Here is a 22,788-nt window from a genome sequence, read left to right on the forward strand (position 1 = left end):
TGCTGACGATATTTCATTACTGATTAGTGACCCTCCTAATTCCTTACCCCCACTAATGAAAACAATTCAATTATATTCTGAAGTTATAAAATCAACTGCAGTAAATCTGAGGCTATGCCAATGTCAAAATTGTGTTATTCAAATTCAGTATCTCAGTTTAATTTCAGATGGGTGCCGGTTGGAATGAAGTATCTAGGGGTCAAACTCAGTCAGAATTTTGATGAAATAATTACTTTAAATTATGATCCATTATTGAGTAGGATAAGAAATAATCTGTATAAGTGGGGGGCACTGAGACTGTCACTCTGGGGTAAAGTCAATGTAGTTAAAATGGTCATAGCACCTCAATTTAACTATCTTTCTATGATGCTTCCTTTAAATATTTCAGATTTGATCTACAAGCAATAGAACAAAATTACTAGTGATTTTCAATGGAATAAGAAGCCCAGAATTAAAATGAGTAAGATGTGTACGTCCAGGGACATGGGTGGGCTCAGTCTATCAGACATCAGGGCATATAAATTATCCTTTGAAATGACCAAGTTAGCTAAACATTGGGACAGAGCTGATGTTGATTTAGATTGGGTAGTTATAGAACGGAGCTTGGCTGCACCACATTCTCCCCTTAACATTCTCTCACAACATGTGGAAAACAAGACTAATCTAAATCCTATACTATTTCACTCAAGGAGTGTGTGGAGTACAATTCACAAAGCTTGTAAAATGTCACATTTAAACCAGTTATACTCCTCACTCTGGAATAACCCTGCGATATTATTTGGATTACTATTACTTGGATTGCACTACCTGTATGTATAATCTATATTTTTATTTATATTTATCAATATTATTGTTATGAGCAGAGAGACAACATCTGCCGGAAGTAAATTCCTTGTATGTGCATAGGTACTTGGCGATTAAAGTCTGATTCTGATTCTGATTCTGATATGCATTGGGAAAAGAATGGTGTACTGGAAAGAATGGAAGATTAAAGGTGTAAATACAGTAGGTGATCACAATGAGAATGGGATTTTTATGTCATATGTGGATTTGCAGAGGAAATACAACTCTGTAGATAAAGGGAATTTCTGGAAGTATTTACAAATAAGACATTGTGTTAGTAGCATATTCAAGAATGGTGGCCCACAAAGTAACCCTTTAACTGAATACTTTACATTACCACAGGAATTTCATAAAGCATCAGTGTTTTATAAAATGTTCAAGCACTCTGTGGTTGAACCGCGTAACAATCTCAAGGCAGTATGGCAGAAGGATCTTGGAAGTGATATTGAAGATAATGAGTGGTCAAATATTTTATCAAATGTGGGTAGGCATATTAGGGAAGCGAGAAGGAAATTTATCCAGTATAAGATAGTACACACATATTATTGGACACCAACTAGACTCTTCAAAATGAGGATTGTTGATAATAATTTATGCTGGAAATGTAAAAATGAGGTGGGCGCATATTTTCACATGATTTGGGAGAGTTCCATGGTTCGTCCATTTTGGTGTAAAGTTCTTGATTTGTTGGGGAATTGGTCGGGTCCTACACTGCCCTTGTGCCCACAGCTTTGTCTCCTGGGTGATAGGACAATGATACCTAATGTAAACAATGACAAATTTACTATTTTAAGGGTGGGTCTCATCACAGCTGCAAGAATTATATCACAAAACTGGAAAAAAACCAGATGTCCCACTGTGAGGGAATGGACTGAGGAAATGGTTAAGATTTCAGCATATGTACACATGTTGGGAAGAATTAACAGTGAGGGAAAAGTGCAAGACATGTGGGATCAATTTTAGTTGTATGTTAATTTAAACTTAAATTGGAAGTTTTTTTCTGTTTCTTAGTGTTATATGTTCTCCTGTCATGGGATGGCTGTATAACTATGCTGTACTGTATCTGCTCTATGATGTGCTGTGCTGCTTTGTAAAATATGAATAAATAATAATAAAAATTTGAATTACAAAAAAAAAACAACCAGTTACTCACCCAGCCCTCTCTTCCCAATTGGCAAACGAACCAACTTCCCAATATCTATATTCCCGTCAAAAGGAACCACCCTCAATTCCTCTTCCATTTCCACTTGCCCATCTTTTCATAGCTATCCTCCTCCTCCTCCCAAGGATCATTCTCTGCAGGATCTTCGCACCAGCAGTCCACTAAATCCAATTTCCAGGCACAAAGTCCATCAGAATAACGTTACACTAATAAGCCAATAAGTTAATAAGCCTCATTTAAAACTTTTGCTATATTGGCAATGACTGTTTGGATATATTTTGAATTTATAAATGCTTTTTTACAATAACGAAAAGCACACTACTCTTCACCCACAGGAATACATGATAACAAAAGGTACATAATATATTTCCCATATCCTCTTTGATTTACTGAATTTAGTTTTAATGACACTTTATCACAAAGTCATGCATTTCATAAACTGAGGGATGCTTTACCGTTGCAACATCAAACAGTGTGCCACCAATCACCAAGTTGCCCATTTTCCTAGGGTTTGCATCAGCTTTTGAAAAGCTCAAGCCATCCAAGGGATTGTTCAAGCTCAACAGGAACTCTCTCACCCAATACCCTGTACCTGCCATTTGTCTCTACTTTCTATTTTGGCCTTGGTGTGAGAATTAAAGCGTGGAATTGTGTTTCACCAAAGGCATCATTTGCCTGGCAGCCAGTCATTAACTATTCATCCATTGGTACCATGTGCATGGAACAGTATGCACAAATCACGAGAAACCTCTGGATCAAACACATTTGCACACATATGTTAATATAATATGTTCGTTGACCTCATACTTCTGCGGCTACTGATGGTCTTGAAATCATGGCTGGCCTAACAATGCCATCCTTAATCCTCACTGGTGCAGTGTGTGGAGACTTTGCACCTACTCTGCCCTCTATCTTCTACAGAAATGAAGGGAAGGGGAATTTTCAACAAGCACCAAAACTATATCAATTTGGATTCAAGCCGACAAAAACCAGCGTAAGCTTTAATTTCAGTTGATGCATTGCAATAACTGACAGCTTCTGTGTTTAAATATTTCAAATTACATATCAGCGCTGAAATGTAAACTCTCTTCTACTTCACTTGCCTATGCAGTATCAGATGATTAAGAACTGTTTGAAGTTCCAAGACTTACCACAATGAAGTTCGTCACTTGAATCTAAACAATCTGGCACACCATCGCATTCTGCATTGGGTTTGACAATACATTTTCCATCAGCACATCTGTACGTGTTAGTTGTACAATTCACCTCTAACAAAGGGTAGAGGAAACAGAATTAGTACTACTGAAGTCTGGAGATATAGAGTGGTTAACAGCAGAGCTCAAGCTAACATGTTTATCCCAGTAAATAGAATTTTATTGGCTATAAGTGTTGAACATATAAATTGAAAATGTTTACTAGGTTCAGATTTATTTGCTTGTTTCATTGGTGGCTGAATAAATCTACTAAGTCCCCTAGTAAAACAATGTAAAACAAATGTTTGAGAGTAGGTGTGCTCCATTCTATTGTATTGTTGAACTTTAACTAGGATTAACAATCCTGCAAATTCCATTTTTGTCAGTTCATAAATAAAAGCACGTTCCATAAGCAAAATAAAAGTAAGCAACAGTGCCCAACACTTGATTGCATTAAATCCTGCAGATTCTAAATTATGGTTAAATGAAGTGAGATTAAACTCTGCTTTTTATGGTTCCCTGTTACATATACATAACAATAGTTTTAAATGTTGGTGCTGGAATGCATACTGAAAGTAATTTTAGTTTAAAAGTAAAGGTTGGCCATTTAGAATTGAAATGAGAAATCCCTTCACCCAGCTTTGGGAACCTTTCAAGATCTCTGACTAAGAGGACAGTGGATGGTCTTTCATTGCCTTCGTTCAAAACTAACATCAATAAATCTTGGGCCAGTAGGTGAACCGGGAGATATGGAGACTGGGTGACACGGTGGTGTTTCCATGGAATGTCAGCTATGTTCTGCTCAGCTGCAGGGGGGATTAAGGGGTACAATGGACTCCTTTTGTTCTTGCCAAGGCTAAGGATATTCCATTTTACCTGCTTTTTCACAATTGGCCTCATCAATGCTGTTAGGACAGTCAATGTTTCCATCGCATAAGGCACTAATGGGCAAGCAATTGTTTTGGTGGCATGCAAAGAATCCAGCAGCACAATCTGAAAATGACCAGAAACAAAACATTAATATCCAAGATACCCGAATAAACGACACTTGGTGTGTGTTGCTCATACTTACATTCAGTTTCAAAAGTTTGTAGCAGAGTACCATCATGTCTTACAATGGATATTTTTGCATTGTTAAATAAATCTAGTGAAATAAACCTCATGAAATTGACCTTTGCATTTGATGGTTCCCTATCCTCTATAAATAACAACCACTTGCATCCATTAATGCTTTTTTAAGAGATGCATTTTTTAAAACTGATAACATAATACTGTGAAATAATGTGGTTCACTGAGGTACATAATTACAAAACTAATGAAATGACAACTTCAAAAAGATCTGAAATAAAATGGTAGCAGATCACTGAATAGGGGTCTCTCCAAACGTGTCTCACTTCTCCACACCAACTCCCATGGTGAGCTGCTGAGGTCAGAGAGCAAAGGATCATTGCTGACAGATTGAACTGCACACAAGAACCTGCTGTACCACTGACCCAGCTGCAAAAGAAACCGATCGCATTTATGGCTGCAATGGGAATAAACCAAATCAGTGTGTAGGTTATAAAGCTTAACATATACTGTATTTAGTCATTGTTGGAATACTGATTGCATTTTTATACCCCCACTCTACAATTTTGCCTGTGTTTTACGATCTGAATATCAGATGGGATGTGGAGCTCCTCTCCATATTTGCAGATAGTGTTTATGGATCTACAGTGCTTATGTCAGCAATTTCCAGACCTTCTTGTCAGCTCACAAATCATAGGTGACTGCACCTGATCCCTTGCTCGGCCTCCGGAGTCACCACCAATATCCTGAGCTGGGGGAGCCGGGTACATTTCTGCATGCAAATGGTAAGCGAAGGTTTATTTTTTAAAACTTTAATTTAAATAGTATTCATTTATTAGTTAATGTATGTGTCTAAGGTTGTTTAATGTATTTATTATCCAGGGCTGTGAACTTCAGAATCAGAATCAGGTTTATTATCACCAGGGGAAGAAGCTGTTCCTGAATCACTGAGTGTGTGCCTTCAGGCTTCTGTACCTCCTACCTGATGATAACACTGAGAAAAAGGCACACCCTGGGTGCTGGACGTCCTTAATAATGGACACTGCCTTTCTGAGACACCACTCCATGAAGATGTCCTGGGGAACTTTGTAGGCTGGTACCCAAGATGCAGCCAATTAAATTTACAACCCTCTGCAGCTTCTTTCGGTCCTGTTCAGTAACCCCCCCCCCCCATACCAGACAGTGATGTAGCCTGTCAGAATTCTCTCTACCGTACATCTTTAGAAGTTTTTGAGTGTACTTGTTGACATGCCAAATCTCTTAATTAGACTAAACTCCTAATGAAGTATAGCCGGCTGGGACTTGGGACTTGGGACTTGGGGGTTGTGACCAGATACACCTGACCAATGGCAATGCTTTAATGCAATTCAGCCCAATGAATCGAGAAGAAATGTTTAGCAGATGCTGAACTGATTTTGTTTGAAAAGCAGCCTAATCCAAAGTGATTTAAAACTATAAGCTTTCCCCAAAGAAAAACAAAGTTTCTTACCACAATTGGCTTCATCGCTCATATCTTCACAGTCATCAACTCCATCACAGACCCATATTAAGGGCTTGCACATATTATTCTGACATCTAAACTGGTCCGATGTGCACACTAGAAATAGACCAGGTAGAGAGCGGGTGAGAAACAGCTGAAGAGGATTTGGTTCTGTGCCTCATACATACGGTTTCTTGATTTAAAACCAGAAACTATATCAAGTTAATTTTATCTGACAATAAAGAGAATATAAGAGAATATAATTTTGCCAAGCTCGGCGATCAACCAAACTTCTAAAGAGAATATAGAAATTATATAATGCATAAATTTCCAAAGGTATTGGGAAAGGCAGGTCAACAAAGATTCATCAATGGACGGAAGATTGATTGAAAGCCTGGAGAAGGGTACATTTCTATAGCTGCTGTGTGGAATGGGTATAATGGGAAGTGAGTCAAGTCTGAAGGAATCCAATCTAACTTCAAACATAAACCTAGCTAAATCTAAAGGAGTAGTTGCACTAAATCACATGTCAGATTGACCATCCGTCAGTCCAGAAGCAAGGTCGTGGCTCAAAACACTGGCAACTCCTTTTCCTCCACAGATGCTGCCCGACCTTCTGAGCATATCAGCGGGTTAATTTTTGTTCCAGATTACAGCATCTGCAGACTCATGTCTTCAAAAATCAGACACAAGTCTTAGTAGGGACTTCTGAAGCCTTAGCTGACCCAAATCTACACTTTGCGAGATGTGTATTATGTACGTGGATGGATGCAGAGAGAAATACGTCTTTCAGATTGAATATTGGAAAATAATATTTACAGATGTATAGAAAATTTGGAAATGTTGCTACCAATGAAAATGAAATCTGAGAGAAATAAAATCACATATATATTTTCCTTCTATTGCTCTTTCACTAAGTTTTCTAGTCTGCTCCAACTACTCCAGCCATGAGGCCTCATCAGTTTGCAGTTTCTGCACGATTCCCTTTCACTCTTAAACCACAAGAGATTCCGCAGATTCTGAAAATCCAGAGCAACATGCATAAAATTCTGGAGGGACTTGGCAGGTCAGGAGAGGAGTAAACAGTCGACCCTTCATTAGAACAAGAAAGGAAGTGGGAAGATGCCAGAATGTGGGGGGGAGGGGTAAGAGTATAAACTAGAAGATGATAGGTGATGTTAGGTGGGTGGGGGAGGGGTGAGTGCGGTAAAAAGCTGGGAGGTGATTGGTGGAAAAGGTAAAGGGCTGGAGAAGGAGCAATCTGACAGAAGAGGAGAGTGGACTATGGGAGAAAGGGAAGGAGAGGCATCAGCTGGAGATCGCATTCACTCTTTCCAAGTTTCTCTTTCCTCAGGTGCACCTGCTGCTGTTACAATGAAGCAAAAGAATTAACTTGTTTTGATATATATTTCTCCCTGATTGCAATGTCACCAGGATATTGTTTATTAATTTAAAAGTATCCCAGATCAGAGCACATTATAATGACTAAATCAGGGTACTAGAATGATCTTTGCTGTAACAGTATGCATCAGCTGCTGAACAGAATGAAGCTGCATGTGACCGTTTGGGAGGTCATGTGGTTCGGAGAGCTTGGTCAGACAGAATTATAGGTTAGCATGACACGATGCAAGAGGTATAAATCCAAAAATGATAGTCATTGGCAAAGTGTGCCAGACCTTAAAACTGTACCAATTCTTTCCTGCTGTGAATTGTTTTCCACTATTTTCCTGCTGATTTATCTAATTTCTAACAAGGGAATTTTGCCAATGTTTAACCTAACGAAAAGAACTACCTTATCTGATCAATTACCTGTTTAAACTTGTGCTTGTATCAAATCATCTGTTTATGTTTCTTTAAAATTATGATGTAGTGAATTAATATTATTTCCCTTTGCAGAAGAATTGCTTAACGCCATTACGAATAATTGGTCACATGGCTACAATTGGAAAGCAGAACTTTCTAAAAATGTGACTTAGCATAGTCGAAGCGATTAATGACTAATGCAAATACATCAACAACAATTGGAGGGGGGAATTATCTGACCAAAATGAGACAATCATAGGACCTTCAGCTCTAAATTACTAGATTGTACAAATGAATTAGTTGGTGAATTCCTTTATTACAAAAAGATACAATTTTGTGTATCTGAACTGAAACTGCTCTATGATAAATATTCCTCTTTAACTTACCACAGTTCAGCTCATCACTTCGATCTTTACAATGAACCCAGCCATCGCACTTGTTACTCATGAGCTCACATCTCCCATCTCCACAAACGTGCATTCCTTGACATACTGCAAATTGATTCATTTGGAGAATAGATTAGCTGAAGGAAGAGGAGATCCATTAATGTGTATACTTTTTTGTCTCTCACTGTCCCTAAGGAATTGCCTATGTCTGCCCATGGCCTCCTCTACTGCCCTGATGAGACCAAACATGGGTTGGAGGAGCAACACCTCATATTCTGTCTAGGTAGTCTCCAACCTGATGGCATGAACATCAATTTCTCCACCCTCTGGTAATTTCTCCTCCCACCTTCCTTCTTGCTTTTTCTATTCCCCATTCTGATTACCCTCTCAACCATACTCTTCTGCTCACCTGCCCATTACCTCCTTCTGGTTCCCTTCCTTCTTCCCTTATCCATTTCCCTCTCCCATTAGATTCATTCTTCGTCAGCCTTTTTCTTCTTACACCATTCCCCTCCCAGCTTCTTATTTCATCCTCTCTCGCCCATTCATCCATCTTCCCCCTAATCTGATCTCACCTATCATTTGCCAGATTTTAGATCGATATTGATCCCAAAGGAAATTATAGTGTCACAGTAGCATCGCAAGTGCACAGATATACATGTGTAGAAATATTGAAAGAATAAAAAGTAAGTTATCCCAGACAGTCTAACAGGAGGGGGTCATCAATTCCCCGGCTGTAGGTTGACACACCATAGATCCTAATGGCCGAGGGTAAGAAAGACCTGCCCCTTCTTCCCCTCTCCCCCTCCCCCATCTTCCTCCTTCCTTTCTAGACCTGATGAAGGCTCTCAGCCTGAAACGTCATCAGTTTATTTCCCTCCATGTATGCTGCCTGATTTGCTAAGTTCTGCCAGTATTTTGTGTGTGTTGCACTAAATTTCCAGATCTGTAGAATCTCTTGTGTTTAAGGTTCACTCTAAAACAGGGCATGTGGAGATTTGGGAAAAGGAGAACCTCTTTACTGCACCCAATAACTGCCAGTTCAGCTTCTGATTTGGTTTCCTTAAATGTGAATTTTGACTGACATTTCATGTTGTTTAATGGCAGGGGTAAATGGTATCGCCTGATGCCTAATTTTATTTTTAGCCTTTAATCTGAGGCAAGCTAGATTAAAGGCCAAAACTAGAACTCTGCCATTTCATACCCACTCATCTTAAATTGTGATATGCAATGTATTAAAGCTTTTATTTGCAGGTGAATGGAATACATTTTACAAAATGTTCATATTTAGCCAAGACAATTGAGGAATGCATTCTCTATCTTACAACAGGATCTCTGAAGGTTCTTGCCTTCTGCAGGATTGAAGCTGCTGTATTCAGCACGAAACCCAACACCGCTGGCAGAAGCATCTGTGTGAAACTTCACGATAAGGGTGTTGGATGCACTGGGAACCACTACGGTCCTGTAGTGTTCACCACAGTAGCTGGACAAGGAATCAGAGGCAATGCAATCATACATTTCAAAATAACACTTTTTCATATATCTACAATTTCATTACAGATTAGACTATGCAGTACTACATAGCACATATATTACACAAGTTATTGATGGCCATTTGCTTTAGCTTTTATCTGATTGCATAAATCGTATTGTATGACTTACACTGTCATACTCTTTTATTCATTATCTAATATGTTACCATTCTCTTAATTGGAAGAGGCGAAGCTACTCATTTGCCTCGGCTAATTAGCAATGAATTATGCAATCAGAATTGAAATGGGTTAGGAAGTAATCTGAAAATTGAAATGGTGTTTAAAGAGTTCACCCATCAATATGCAGTTGATGATTAGAAAGACTTCTGAAACCTTTCTTCACTAGTACAGCTTCTCTGGTGGTAGATAAACCTGCAGAGACCAGCAACACCAATTGCAATCATTTGGAAAGGGACTGAAATAAAACGGAGTCTTCTGGCAAACCTCAGTAAGGCAGGCAATATCAGTGAATAAATAAGCAGAGGCTTCCTCAGTTGCTCAAGAGTAAACTCGAGAGAACAGCCCGAAGAAATACTTAAATTTGCACCCATGGCTTGTGAAATAATCAGACACTTGAATGCATCTGAAGTATCTTGGCCATAATCGTCCTTGGATAACAGATTCTTCTCTGTTAAGTTTTACTTTGAATGCCATCTCAAAACATCAACATGGTTATTCTTTCTCAACTGTACCCACTCAGTGGCCACTTTATTAGGTACACCTGTACGCCTGCTTGTCAATACAAACATCTCATCAGCCAATCATATGGCAGCAACTCGATGCATAAAAGCATGCAGACATGGTCAAGAGGTTCCATTGTTGTTCAGACCAAACATCAGAAAGGGGAAGAAATGTGACCTAAGTGACTTTGACTGTGCAACGGTTGTTAGTGCTAGACAGGGTGGTGTGAGTATCTCAGACGCTGATTTTCATGCACGACAGTCTCTAGAGTTTACAGAGAAAGGTGTGAAAAACAAAAGAAAAAATCCAGTGAGTGGCAGCTCTGTGGGTGAAAACATGTTGATAGTGAGAGAGATCAGAGGAAGATGGCCATACTGGCTCAAGCTGACAGAAAGATGGCAGTGAGAAAGGCTGGCCCCTCCTGTTGGTGCTGCCCTCCAGTGTTCGATCAATGGAATGACAGGCTGTATTGTGGTTATACGTTTGCCTGAGGACTGCTGAGAACCGCTTATTCTGGCTAATAACAACCATGCACCATCAATTTATAGGACTTGGGCTCTCTATATATATATTTTTTAAGTGTGCCTGTATGTTTACCTATCTTACATGTGTTATGTGTACCTGTGCTGTGTATGATTGTTGGTATTGTGTTCTTCACCTTGGCTCTGGAGTAACGCTGTTTCATTTGGCTGTATTCATGGGTATTCATGCATGGTTGAATGACAATTAAGCTTGAACTTGAGTCACCCTCATAAACACACAACATCTCTAAACCCACATGTCGAACCTTGAAGTAGATGGGCTACAGCTGCAGAATTCTATGAACATACACAGTGACCACTTTACTAGATACAGGAGGGAGCTAATAAAATGGCTTCTGAGTGTATATGTAACATGCTGTGGCTGACATTAGTATTTTGCTGATAGCATCCATAAAACTAGCTGCATAAGATGAAAATAGCTGAGAAATGAATGAGTGACAGACATTTAAGCCCTGTGCTAAAGCAGAGGACAACTGCAAAAGAAACCTATCAACAGGCTGATCCATGGTTACATCCATCCTTCTGGCTATTTCATCCCATATACTGACACAGGGGGTACTGCAGATGCTGGAAATCTAGAGCACTGCACACAATGCACTGGAGGAGCTCTGCAAGTCGGGCAGCATCCATGGATGGGAATAAACAGTCAATGTTTTGGGCCAAGACCTGCTGAGCTCCTCCAGCACATTGTACGTATTACTGAGTCTCTTCCCTTCATCCAATTCTTTACACCAACAGAACGAGTTGTGAGGAAGCCTGTGGAAACTGGATACTTGTGATTTGAAAAGAGATGATAAAGAAAAGCTTTGGTATTTACAACACAGTAAACAAACATGAAAAAGATGGAGAATGGACACCTATTGACCTGTCCGTAGTTGAACATCAGAATATCGGTTCAAATTATTGAATGGAATATTGATGACTGATATCTAGAAATTGTTGTCTTTATTTGACTTTATTTCTTACATCCTTCACATACATGGGGAGTAAAAATCTTTACATTACGTCTCCATTTGAACGTGCAATTTGTAATAAATAGTATGTCCAATTATTTGTACATACGGGATAGTGATCAATGTGTGAATGACTTCTAGATGGGATAAGTGATGTTCTCAGTACTCAGACAGCTCACACAGCCTTCGAGTTGATGCTGCACAGAAGCTACTTCAAATGATATAAACTAGTGGAATTGTCTATTCCTTTCTGCCTTGTGCACACCTGATTTCCTCCAAGCTTCAAGAGCTCCTCATTTTACAAGTTCCATGTTCTAATCACCGCCCAAGTAAAAATGTTTCTCGTGAATTACTAATGGACTTCTTACTAACAAATATACACACGATTTCTGAAATAGTGGAAACCTCCTTCTCTGTAATTACTGTATCAACTTTCTATAATTTCTTTATCAGTATAGCCCTTGGCCTGCTTTTTTTCTGGAGGCAAGAGCCTGGCCTGTTCAATTCATCCTCAAAGTTGAGACACGATTGCAAAAAATCCTGATTGCATCTGTGTCTCAATATTCTTGAACTACAAAGACTAGAATTGCTCACTATACTCCAACACCTTTCAAATTTCTGTAGATCTTTACAGTCATCCCATTTTCAAAACACATTAAAGATTAAGAAAATATGGAGAATATACTTAATACATTATATGAACTATAATGTTTAAGGTCATTTAATATTTTGATGTAAATAAGTAACAATCCTACATTTGATATTTTGAAATTACATTTAATAAACTTATTAAAATTATGAATAATAAAAATAATCTCTAGACTTCCTTTCTAAAACTCTGGCTTATTGCTACATCCATTATTTTACATCAAGATGGAACTATTAACAAAAACGAATATAAATTCACCAACACAGTACACTGACTAAAATTCTGGAATTCTAACAGCAACAAACATCTACCAATGACAGGAAAACAATTATCCCAAGTTAGTCCCACCAAGGAACGATATGCTCTGCAAGATTCTTAAACACAGAAAGTGCATCACACCCCTTCAGCAAACATACCGTATGCCATTTACAGAAATCCAGTCCTTCTCACAGCCTGGCTGCACACCTTCCAGCTTCAGAGCTGGAAACTGGATACGGAATTGAAAGCTTGGATCGGGCACCTTGACACAAGATAGAAAGTAAAATTCTAAAGAGAGCAAGTTCATCATGAGTCTTTGGAGCCTCAACTTCGGCAACTGTTTTAAAAGAGTAAGTGGAATTGAAAATGTAATTTAACAGCAGCCTCCTGGTCCTGATGGAGAGAGAAAGGGACAAAAGAGAGACCCAGTTACTGGAACTTGGAGAATTAGCATGTATATTTGTGGTGCCACGTAGCGTAGCAGTTAGCGCAATGTTATTACAAATCAGGGGATTCTGGAGTTTGGAATTCAATTCCGGCACTGTTCTGTAAGGAGTCCTTGTACGTCCGCCCTGTGGAATGCATGGGTTTTCCCTGGGTGCCTCCGTTTCCTCCCATTGTACTGGTGAGGCTAATTGTTCATTGTAAATTGTCCCGTAATTAGGTTAGGGTTAATCGAGGTTGCTGGGGTGGCGTGGCTCGGAGGGCCAAAAGGGCCTACTCCACAACCGCTAATAGATATTATTGGGTTGTAGACCTTCCAGGGGAATACGAGGTGCTTTCGTCACTTAGATCCACCTCTCACCTGCCAGCTCTTGCTCTACCTCTTCCCTCTCACCTGGCCATTTCCCCTCTACTCTTCCAGTCCAGATGGAATGCTGATTGTCCGATCTGTGCAGCTCCCCTCCCCACAGAGGCCTCCTGACCTACTGCAATCCTCGAGTAACTGGGTGTTTGCTCCAGTACCTGGCAGACTCTCGCGTTTACCTTCTGTGTGCTCCAATAAGAAGCATACATCGAGGAGGTAGTCAGAACCCTTTTCCATGGTAGGGATAGCAAAACATGGTTTAAGGAGACAGGCAGGAATTTTAAAGGTGACATGAGCAGAGGAGTGTGTTTTTATGCTGAGTGTAGTTGACATCTGAAACTTGCTGTTGGGGGTAGTGGAATCAGATACAACTCCTCTGCTTCAGAGACATTGAGGTAATGCTTAGAAGTTTTTGGACCTAATTCAGGCCAAAGGGGTTATGTAGATGCACTAAGAGGTCAGCATGGACATGATGGATCCATTTCTGAGGTATTCAACTTACAACAGTTTATCACTATGGCAACCATGGCCTCACATTATCAGAAATACTCCCTATGTCCCATGCACCCTTTCCTACCATCTCTGTAACTTAAAACTGTTTTGATTTCTCTCTTCCCCAGCTCTGAACAAGGCTTTTCAATCTGAACATTATTTCTGTTTCTCTTCTGCCTAACCCGCTGACAGTTGCAGAATTGTTTTTGCTTTTATTACGAACAATTAGCCTGGTAAATACTTGAGCTTGATGTTCATTGGGTGAAAGGCCAATACCTGAACAACCACACTATTCATTCTTTCCACCCAAAGTGTTCTGTAACACATTTGCATTCTTATATGGAAAAGTAAAGACTCAGATATAACCTCCTTTAGCTTTATTTATTTATTTAGAGATTCAACGGGGAATAGGCCGCTCCTGGTCCTTTGAGCCATACTGCCCAGCAATCTCCCGCTTTAATCCTAGCCTAAGCACGGGACAAATTACAATGACCGATTAACCCACCAACCGGTTCATCTTTGGACTGTAGGAGAAAACCCATACAGTCACGGGGAGAACGTACAAAGTCCTTCCAGATAGCAACAGGAATTGAACCCGGATCGCCTGTACAGTAAGGTGTTGTGCTAACCTCTCCACTACTGTGTCTAATGTGCTGCCCCATCCTTCACTCTCATCCCTTTTCCTTGCCTGCTCACTGCTGTCTTATCCGGGCAACTTGCTTTAGCATACAGGATTAAACCAATAAACGTTGTCAGGCTATTGAAATACTCCAGCAATGGGCAGGCTTAATTTTCCCTAATACTAACAGCAAATGCGATTTTTAAAGTAGCATCTCGCGTATTACAAGAAAAATAAACTGCCCCCAACTTTGAGTATTAGAGCACAGGAAAAAAAGTACTTCATTCCACCCTGCCCACATAGCCATCCATACTAATCTCTTTGACCAGCATTTGACCCTTAGTCTTCTATGCACTGGTGTTTCAAGTGTTTGACTAGCTACCTTTTTAAATGTTGTGATGGTCTTTGTCTCAAACACCTTCTCAGGGAGCACATTCCAAACACAAGCTGGTCAGAGTGAAAAAAAATTTCTTGAATGCCCACTAAATCTCTTACTCCTTTCCTTAACCATATACCTTCTGGTAACATCTGCTGTGGGGTAAAGTTTATTACCATCTACCCAATTTATACCCCTCTTTATTTTGTACCCCGCTATCAGGCCTCCTCTTAGCCTTCCCCAGTCCACGGAATCCAGTTTCTCCTCATAAATGAGACACTCCATTCCAGCTAATATCCCGGTGAATTTCCTCTGTGCCCTTTCTAGAGCAATCACATCTTTTCTATACCGTGGCACCCAAAATCACACACAATTTACCCGAAGAATACTTCTCAGTGCTTTACAAAGCTATACTATAACATTCCTGCTCCTATATTCGATGCCACAGCTGAAGTTATAAATCATGTAATTTGAGAGTAACATATAACTTAAGAAGATCTAAGTTTTTGTTTACTTATGTTGGTCATGTTTGTAATATACTGTGCTATTGTTGCAAAAAGTTCACCTTCACACCTACAATAATACACTTGAACATGAAGGCCACCGTTCCTTTACATACATCTAATTTACCATCCTTCCTGTCTTTGCTCCAACCTTAAGAGATCTTTGGACTCATACACTAATGCCCCACTGTTCTCAATACTACTAAGGTCCTACCATTCTTCACTCCGCACTTCAATCCGCAGGATTGAATTCATATAGCGCTTAGTTACTAATGACTGATAAAAGCAGTGACAACATTTTGACATATTTGCAGTCAAACTGTATTTTAATGTTAAATTAAAATTATTTTTGCCAAATCCCAACCAAGGCTTTCTCAGGTTTCTATGCATGTTCTAGCATAGAAGTCCCAAGGTGTTTAACTGTTCGCTCTGCTGACGTTCACTGAAGAGAGGATCTGAGGCACCTTGCAGCCTTCTGTAAAATGGTAAGTTTTTGTAAGTATTTTAATTATTTTCCTTTATTTTATTTTAATCTTTAATGGGTTAAATATTTAAATCTACAATTTTTTAAAACGTATATTACCTCTTAGAATCTTATTTTTCGTCATCCTTGCTGACCTGTAGAAAGGTGAGAGGGATCTTTCAACTGGGTCTTCTAACAAGTTATTTGCAAATGCCTCAGCCTTGTCATTTGCATACAGCATTGAGCTCCACAATCAATGACAATGATGACAATGACATTTATGGCATATCCTCTTCTTCTAACATATCACCACTGTTCATAAGACCATAAGATATAGGAGCAGAAGTAGGCCATTCAGCCCATTGAGTCTGCTCCACCATTCAATCAAGGCTGATCCAATTCTTCCAGTCATCCCCACTCCCCTGCCTTCTCCCCATAACCTTTGATACCCTCGCTAATCAAAAACCTATCTATCTCTGCCTTAAATGCACCCAATGACTTGGCCTCTACAGCTGCTCATGGCAACAAATTCCACAGATTTACCACCCTCTGACTAAAGTAATTTCTCCACATCTCTGTTCTAAATGGAAGTCCTTCAATCCTGAAGTTGTGCCCTCTTGTCCTAGACTCCTCTACCATGGGAAATAACTTTGCCATATCTAATCTGTTCAATCCTTTTAACAGTAAGAATGTTTCTATAAGATCCCCCCTCTTTCTCCTGAACTCCAGGGAATACAGCCCAAGAGTTGCCTAATGTTCCTCATGCAGTAACCCTGGAATCATTCTTGTGAATCTTCTCTGAACTCTCTCTAATGTCAGTATATCCTTTCTAAAATAAGGAGCCCAAAACTGCACACAATACTCCAAGTGTGGTCTCACAAGTGCCTTATAAAGCCATAACATCACATCTTTGCTCTTACATACTTCTAAAAATGAATGCCAATGTTACATTTGCCTTCTTTACCACCAACTCAACCTGGAGGCTCTCTGTTTCCTCAACACTACCCGACCCTCCACCTATCTTTCTATCATCAGCAAATTTAGCCACAAGTCCATTAATCCCATAGTCCAAATCATTGACATACATCATAAAAAGCAGCAGTCCGAACACTGACCCTGTGGAACTCCACTGGTAACCAGCAGCAAGCCGGAATAGGATCCCTTTATTCCCATTCTCTGTTTTCAGCTGACCAGCCGATGCTCCACCCATGCTAGTAACTCCCCTGTAATTCCATGGGCTCTTATCTTGCTAAGCAGCCTCATGTGCAGTACCTTTTCAAAGGCCCTGTGAAAATCCAAGTGCACCACATCTACTACATCTCCTTTGTCTACCCTGCTTGTAATTTCCTCAAAAAATTGCAGTAGGTTAGTCAGGCAGGATTTTCCTTTCAGGAAACCACGCTGGCTTTGGCCTATCTTGTCATGTGCCTCCAGGTACTCCATAATCTTATCCTTAACAATCGATTCCAACAACTTCCCAACTACTGATGTCAGACTAATAGGTCTATAGTTTCCTTTCTGCAGCCTCCCACCCTTCTTAAATAGCATGTTCAGCTTAAATGGGTCTGTTGATTGTGGGATCATATAATTCTAATTATGGCATGTCAACACTGAAAGAAGCAAAGATCAATGTAATTGAACATGATGTAATGCATTGTATTTGAATGCAAGAATGAAAAGGCATTTTATGATTAGTTCTTGGAAATAGCTTTTTTATTCTGAATGAAGTTTATTTTCATTATAAAAGGTAAATGAGAGACATTTTGAATGAAAGTCGACAAGATGTTTATGCAATGGAGCAAGTTAGGGTGTGTTAAAGCATGTACGTACTGAAAAAGTACAGTATATCTTTAATTCAGGAATGATATTGAAAGAATAAATAAAAGCTACATTATGCAAATAGAAACTCTAATTAAAATTAGTGATGAAGAACAGCCACACATTAAAGATCATTAACATAATTAAAAATCTGTGTGACTTATCTTACTTACCATAATTCTCCAGACACAGTTGATATTTGGAGGGTAGTAATGGGGATAATTTGGAGAGGTCAGAGTCCCATTAAAAGCAGTTATATTTCCACCACAGGCTGAAAACAGAAAAAGCACAAGAATGGATAAATGCACTTCTATTCCACTGACTGAGGAGAGGTGGAAATAGTTCGAACAAAGTCAATCCATCAGACCAAAAATAGTTTTCAATGTCCTTTAGCCTTGCAAACCTCCAAAGTGTTTGTGCTCTTCTTAGTCCAGCCTCTTGACCATCTTCAACATTATCACTTCATCAATGACCACTATGTGTTCAACTTCTCTTTTCCATGCTTGGGAATTCTACTAAAAATAAATCATTCTCTGCATTCTCCTTTAAGAAATACTTGGGGATTTGCCTTTTTGTATAATCTTTTGGTCATGTGCCATAGGCTTGGTGTCCAATTCTCTTTGATTAAGCTCTTTGGAGGTTTTTACTTATTACATTAAAAGGTTTATATAAAACCATGACACGTAGGAGCAGAATTAGGCCATTTGGCCCATCAAGTATGCTCCACCATTCAATCATGGCTGATCCAGTTTACCCCTCCTCAGCCCCACTCCCCAGCCTTTGATGACATGTCAAATCAAAAATCTATCAATCTCTGCTTTAAATACACCCAACGACCTGGCCTCCAAGCTACCTGTGGTAACCAATTCTACAAATTTACCACCCTCTGGCTAAAGAAATTTCTCTGCATCTTTATTTTAAATGGACGGCCCTCTATCCTGAGGCTGTGCCCTCTTGTCCAAGACTCCCCCACCATAGAAAACATCCTTTTCGCATCTACTCTGTTGAGGCCTTTCAACATTCGAAAGGCTTCAATGAGATCCCTTCTCAATCTTCTAAATTCCAGCAAGTACAGACCCAGAGCCAACAAATGTTTCTCATATGATAACCCTTTCATTCCCAGAATCATCTTTGTGAACTGCCTCTGGACCCTCTCCAATGACAGCACATCTTTTCTTAAATGAGAAGCCCAAAACTGTTCACAATACTCAAGATGAAGCCTTGCGGGTATCTTATAAAGCCTCAGCATAACATCCCTACTCTTATATTCTAAACCTCTTGAAGTGAATGCTAACATTGCATTTGCCTTCCTCACCATGGACTCAACCTGCAAGTTAACCTTCAGGGTGTTCTGCACAAAGTCTCCCAAGTCCCTTTGCATCTCAGATTTCTGGATTTTCTCCCCGTCTAGAAAATAGTTGGCACATTTATTTCTATTACCAAAGTGCATGACCATGCATTTTCCAACATTGTATTTCATTTGCCACTTTCTTGCTCATTCTCCTAATCTGTCTAAGTCCTTCTGTAGCCTTCCTGTTTCCTCAGCACTACCTGCCCCTTCATATCATCTGCAAACTTGGCAACAAAGTTTTCTATTCCATCATCTAAATCATTGATATGCAGCATAAAAAGAAGTGGTCCCAAGACTGACCTCCTCTGGAACACCACTAGTCACTGGCTCACTGCCTCCTACCAATCAGCCAATCCTCTAACCATGCCAGTAACTTTCCTGTCATACCGTGGGCTCTTAACTTGATAAGCAGCCTCATGTGTGGCACCTTGTCAAAGGTCTTCTGAAAATCCAAATATACAACATCCACTGCATCCTTTTATCTATCCTATTTATAATCTTCTCAAAGAATTCCAACAGCTTTGTCAAGCAAAATTTTCCCTTAAGGAAACCATACTGACTTTGTCCCATCTTGTTCTGCGTCACCAAGTACTCCAGTACCTTATCCTTAATAATTGACTCCAGCATATTCCCAACCACTGAGGTCAAGCTAACTGGTCTATAATTTCCTTTCTGCTGCCTCCTTCCTTTCTTAAAGAGTGGAGTGACATTAGCAATTTTCCAGTCCTTCAGAGCCATGCCAGGGTCCAATGGTTCTTGAAAAGTCATTACGAATGCCTCCATAATCTTTACCTCTACTTCTTTCAAAATCCTAGGGTATAGTTCATCTGGTCCAGGTGACTTATGTACCTTTAGGTCATTCAGCTTTTTGAGCTCCTTCTCTCTTTTAATAGTAACCATACTCACCTCTCCTCCCTCACACCCTTCAGCACTTGGCCGTGACCAGTATCTTCCACTGTGAAGACTGGTGCAAAATACTCAGTTAGTTCACCTTGTCCCCCATTATTATTTCCCTGGCCTCATTTTCTAGTGGTCCTATATCCACTGTCATCTCTCTTTTTTTTATATACTTGAAAAATCTTTTTCTATCCACCTTGATATTGTTTCCTAGCTTGCTTTCATGTTTCATTTTTTCCTCCTAATGATTATTTTAGTTGCTTTCTGTAGGTTTTTAAAAGTTTCCCAATCCTCTATCTTGCTGCTAATTTTGCTTTGTTGTATGCCCTCCCTTTTGCTTTTACATTAACTTTGACTTCCCTTGTCAGCTACTGTTCTACTATTTTGCCATTTGAGTATTTCTTTCTATTTGGAATACCTCTATCCTGCACCTCCTCATTTTCCCTAGAAACTCAAGCCATTGCTTCCCTGCTGTATTCTCTGCCAGCATCGCATTCCAATTAACTTTGGCCAACTCCTCTCTCATATCACTGTAATTTCGTTTACTCCACTGAAATATTGCTACATGAGATCTTAATTTCTCCCTATCAAATTTCAAGTTGAACTCGCTCATATTGTGATCACTGCCTCCTAAGAGCTCGTTTACCTTAAGCATCCTAATCGCCTCTGGTTCATTACATAACACCCAATCCAGTATAGCTGATCCCCCTATACAAATACATGATTGAATCCCAAAATGACAAAACCTAAAGAGAAGTTAGAGTACAAATTCTTCCATGTTTTGAGTGTTCTAAAATCCACTTTACACACCATTGGTGATATATTCCAGGGATTTAGTGAAGAGGTAGAAGCTAAGCCATGAACTCAATGAATGGAAATGCAGGCTCAAAGGGCCAAATGGCTTTTGCCCCTCATATTGTGTGAGACTTGAATAAGAAGTCATATAGAGTGAAAGGTGAAATATTTAGCAGGAATTTGAGGGGGGGGGACTTCATTCAGAGGGTGGTGCAAGTGTGGAACAAACTACCAGCAGAAGTGGTAGATGCATGTTCAATTACAAAATTTAAGGGAAGCTTGAAGAGGTACATAGATCGGAGGGGCATGGAGGGCTACCTGCTGGCAATATATGTGCATCCTGGCAGGATCTTAATTGCTCTTCTTAGATATAGTTTCTAAGTACAAATATAGTTAAAGGGAGTTACTGACCTTGGCAATGGTCTTGTCAAGTTAAATAGCTAGTAACAGTGTAAAGGTAGACTCACCTGTTTTCTCAACGTACTCTACCGTTGCTTCAAGCAGATTTATATGTTTGGGTTCAGAAATTACTACCGCCAACATCACATTTCCTGATGACATTACAGTGAAGGAATTTAAATGCAAATGTTCACCACTGGAACATATTCTGTCAAACAAAGATACACTATTGGGAACAGCTTCACATATTGCTCAACATATTTTATTAAATAATTAGTGTCAAAGTAATTACCATTTATTCATTTGGCAAGTTTAAAATGAAGGTGGCAGACAGTGAACTCTCAAGTTTTGAGAATCGTGAGCTTCTTAGATAACTTATTGTTGATTCTTCAGTCATATGCAGGAGCATGGGTACTACTTGATAGACTGTGAGCTGGGAGGTAGGATTTTGAATCCTCTGTTCTCCTCAGAAAACCAAATATAGTGGGTGATTTTTTTTATCATGATTGCAATAATTCTCCTGAACCCTCCTTACTGCTACACTATACAGCATCTCTGAAAGCTTCCAGATGCAATGCAGCCAACCTACAGGATGAGCAAGAACACAAAGTACACTGCAGATGCTGTGGTCAAATCAACACGTACAAACAAGCTGGATGAACTCAGCAGGTCGGGCAGCATCCGTTGAAAGGAGCTGCCCGACCTGAGCTCATCCAGCTTGTTTGTACGTGAGGATGAGCAAGAAACCATTCAACCTTGACTAACTTTAGTCCAGAGCAAAATGCTCAAACTCTACTCAATAATCAACGGTATGCAGCTAATCTTTATGTATGTACTTACTCAGAGAGTGAGCTTCAAAGCTACACTGATTCCTTTGCTGAAGCATATGAGTGATAGATCTTTGTCCAGAAAACTACCAGTCTCTGCAACACTACACAGCTCCCGACAATCCAACCTCTCACACAACGGGTATATGCCATTCTCAGCATGTCCGATGTCCCATACCTCTTCTATCTATTTGACTGGTCAAGCCATTTGAAATAACAACCACTGTAGATATTAAACTACTTTAAGCATCAAATGACACATATATTTTGAAAGAGCTTAGTGACTGCAGTAGTATTGATACATCTAAATAGTTCTTTACTTAAAAATAATATAAATTCTTTCAAAATAACTCATGTTTCAGAACTATTTCTGAATTAATTGAATGTCAAAGATACTAACTTTTAATAAATATTACAAAATTCATTTAAAACATCAATCAGAAAGTCATAAGGACGTGAAAAGGTTGCAAGTAACAAATTTGGTCTTGCACCTGTGTGATTGCAAGGAAGTGAGAATATTACTCAAATTTCGGAGGACAGTAACTTTATTATCAAAGGACTTGTATGTCACCATATACTACCCTGATTCATTTTCTTGCAGGCTTTCACAGTAGAACAAAGAAATGCAATAGAATCAACAAAAAACTGCACACAAGCACAGACTGACAAACACCAATGTGCAAAAGAAGATAACTGTGTAAATACGATCATAAATTAATTCATAAAGAATACTGAGAACGTGAATTGTGGAGTCTTTGAAATAAGTCCATAGGTTCTGAAATCAGTTGAGAGTAATTATTCGTGCTGGTTCAGGAGCCTGATGGTTGAAGGGTAGTAACTGTTCCCGAACCTGGTAGTGTGGGACCCAAGAATCCTATACCTCCTTCCTG

At 39.5% G+C, this 22,788-nt stretch overlaps 2 protein-coding genes across 2 annotated transcripts in view; both read right to left on the bottom strand.

Annotated features, from left to right (window-relative positions):
- The window catches only part of LOC140727201 (suppressor of tumorigenicity 14 protein homolog), a 47,446-nt gene extending 39,219 nt beyond the window's left edge, over positions 1-8,227 (bottom strand). Inside the window, exons 1-4 of the mRNA XM_073044468.1 lie at positions 7,936-8,227; positions 5,756-5,863; positions 4,075-4,191; positions 3,157-3,273 (exon numbers count right to left, since the gene is read on the bottom strand). Coding sequence (XP_072900569.1) covers positions 3,157-3,273; positions 4,075-4,191; positions 5,756-5,863; positions 7,936-8,056 — 463 coding nt within the window. The 5' untranslated portion in view covers positions 8,057-8,227. The remainder of the gene's footprint in view (positions 1-3,156; positions 3,274-4,074; positions 4,192-5,755; positions 5,864-7,935) is intronic.
- Positions 8,228-9,222: 995 nt separating this feature from the next.
- Positions 9,223-21,253, bottom strand: LOC140727202 (suppressor of tumorigenicity 14 protein-like). The gene is made up of 4 exons (XM_073044469.1): positions 21,140-21,253; positions 17,803-17,900; positions 12,709-12,812; positions 9,223-9,418 (listed from the first exon to the last, which is right to left on the bottom strand). Exons 1-4 carry the CDS (start codon positions 21,231-21,233, stop codon positions 9,223-9,225), a joined length of 492 nt encoding a protein of 163 aa, XP_072900570.1. The 5' UTR covers positions 21,234-21,253.
- Positions 21,254-22,788: the final 1,535 nt, after the last annotated feature.

This window comes from Hemitrygon akajei, chromosome 5, assembly GCF_048418815.1.
Source record: "Hemitrygon akajei chromosome 5, sHemAka1.3, whole genome shotgun sequence".
NCBI lineage: Eukaryota > Metazoa > Chordata > Chondrichthyes > Myliobatiformes > Dasyatidae > Hemitrygon > Hemitrygon akajei.

What these genes read in the sequence shown, in the direction of transcription:
- LOC140727202 (XM_073044469.1), bottom strand. Translation starts at nt 21,233, where the DNA reads ATGTCATCAGGAAATGTGATGTTGGCGGTAGTAATTTCTGAACCCAAA. An exon ending in ACTGTGTCTGGAGAATTATG is followed by an intron (nt 12,813 to 17,802) that starts GTAAGTAAGATA and finishes TCTTGTGTCAAG; the next exon opens with GTGCCCGATCCAAGCTTTCA. An exon ending in ATTTCTGTAAATGGCATACG is followed by an intron (nt 9,419 to 12,708) that starts GTATGTTTGCTG and finishes TTCCTTGTCCAG; the next exon opens with CTACTGTGGTGAACACTACA.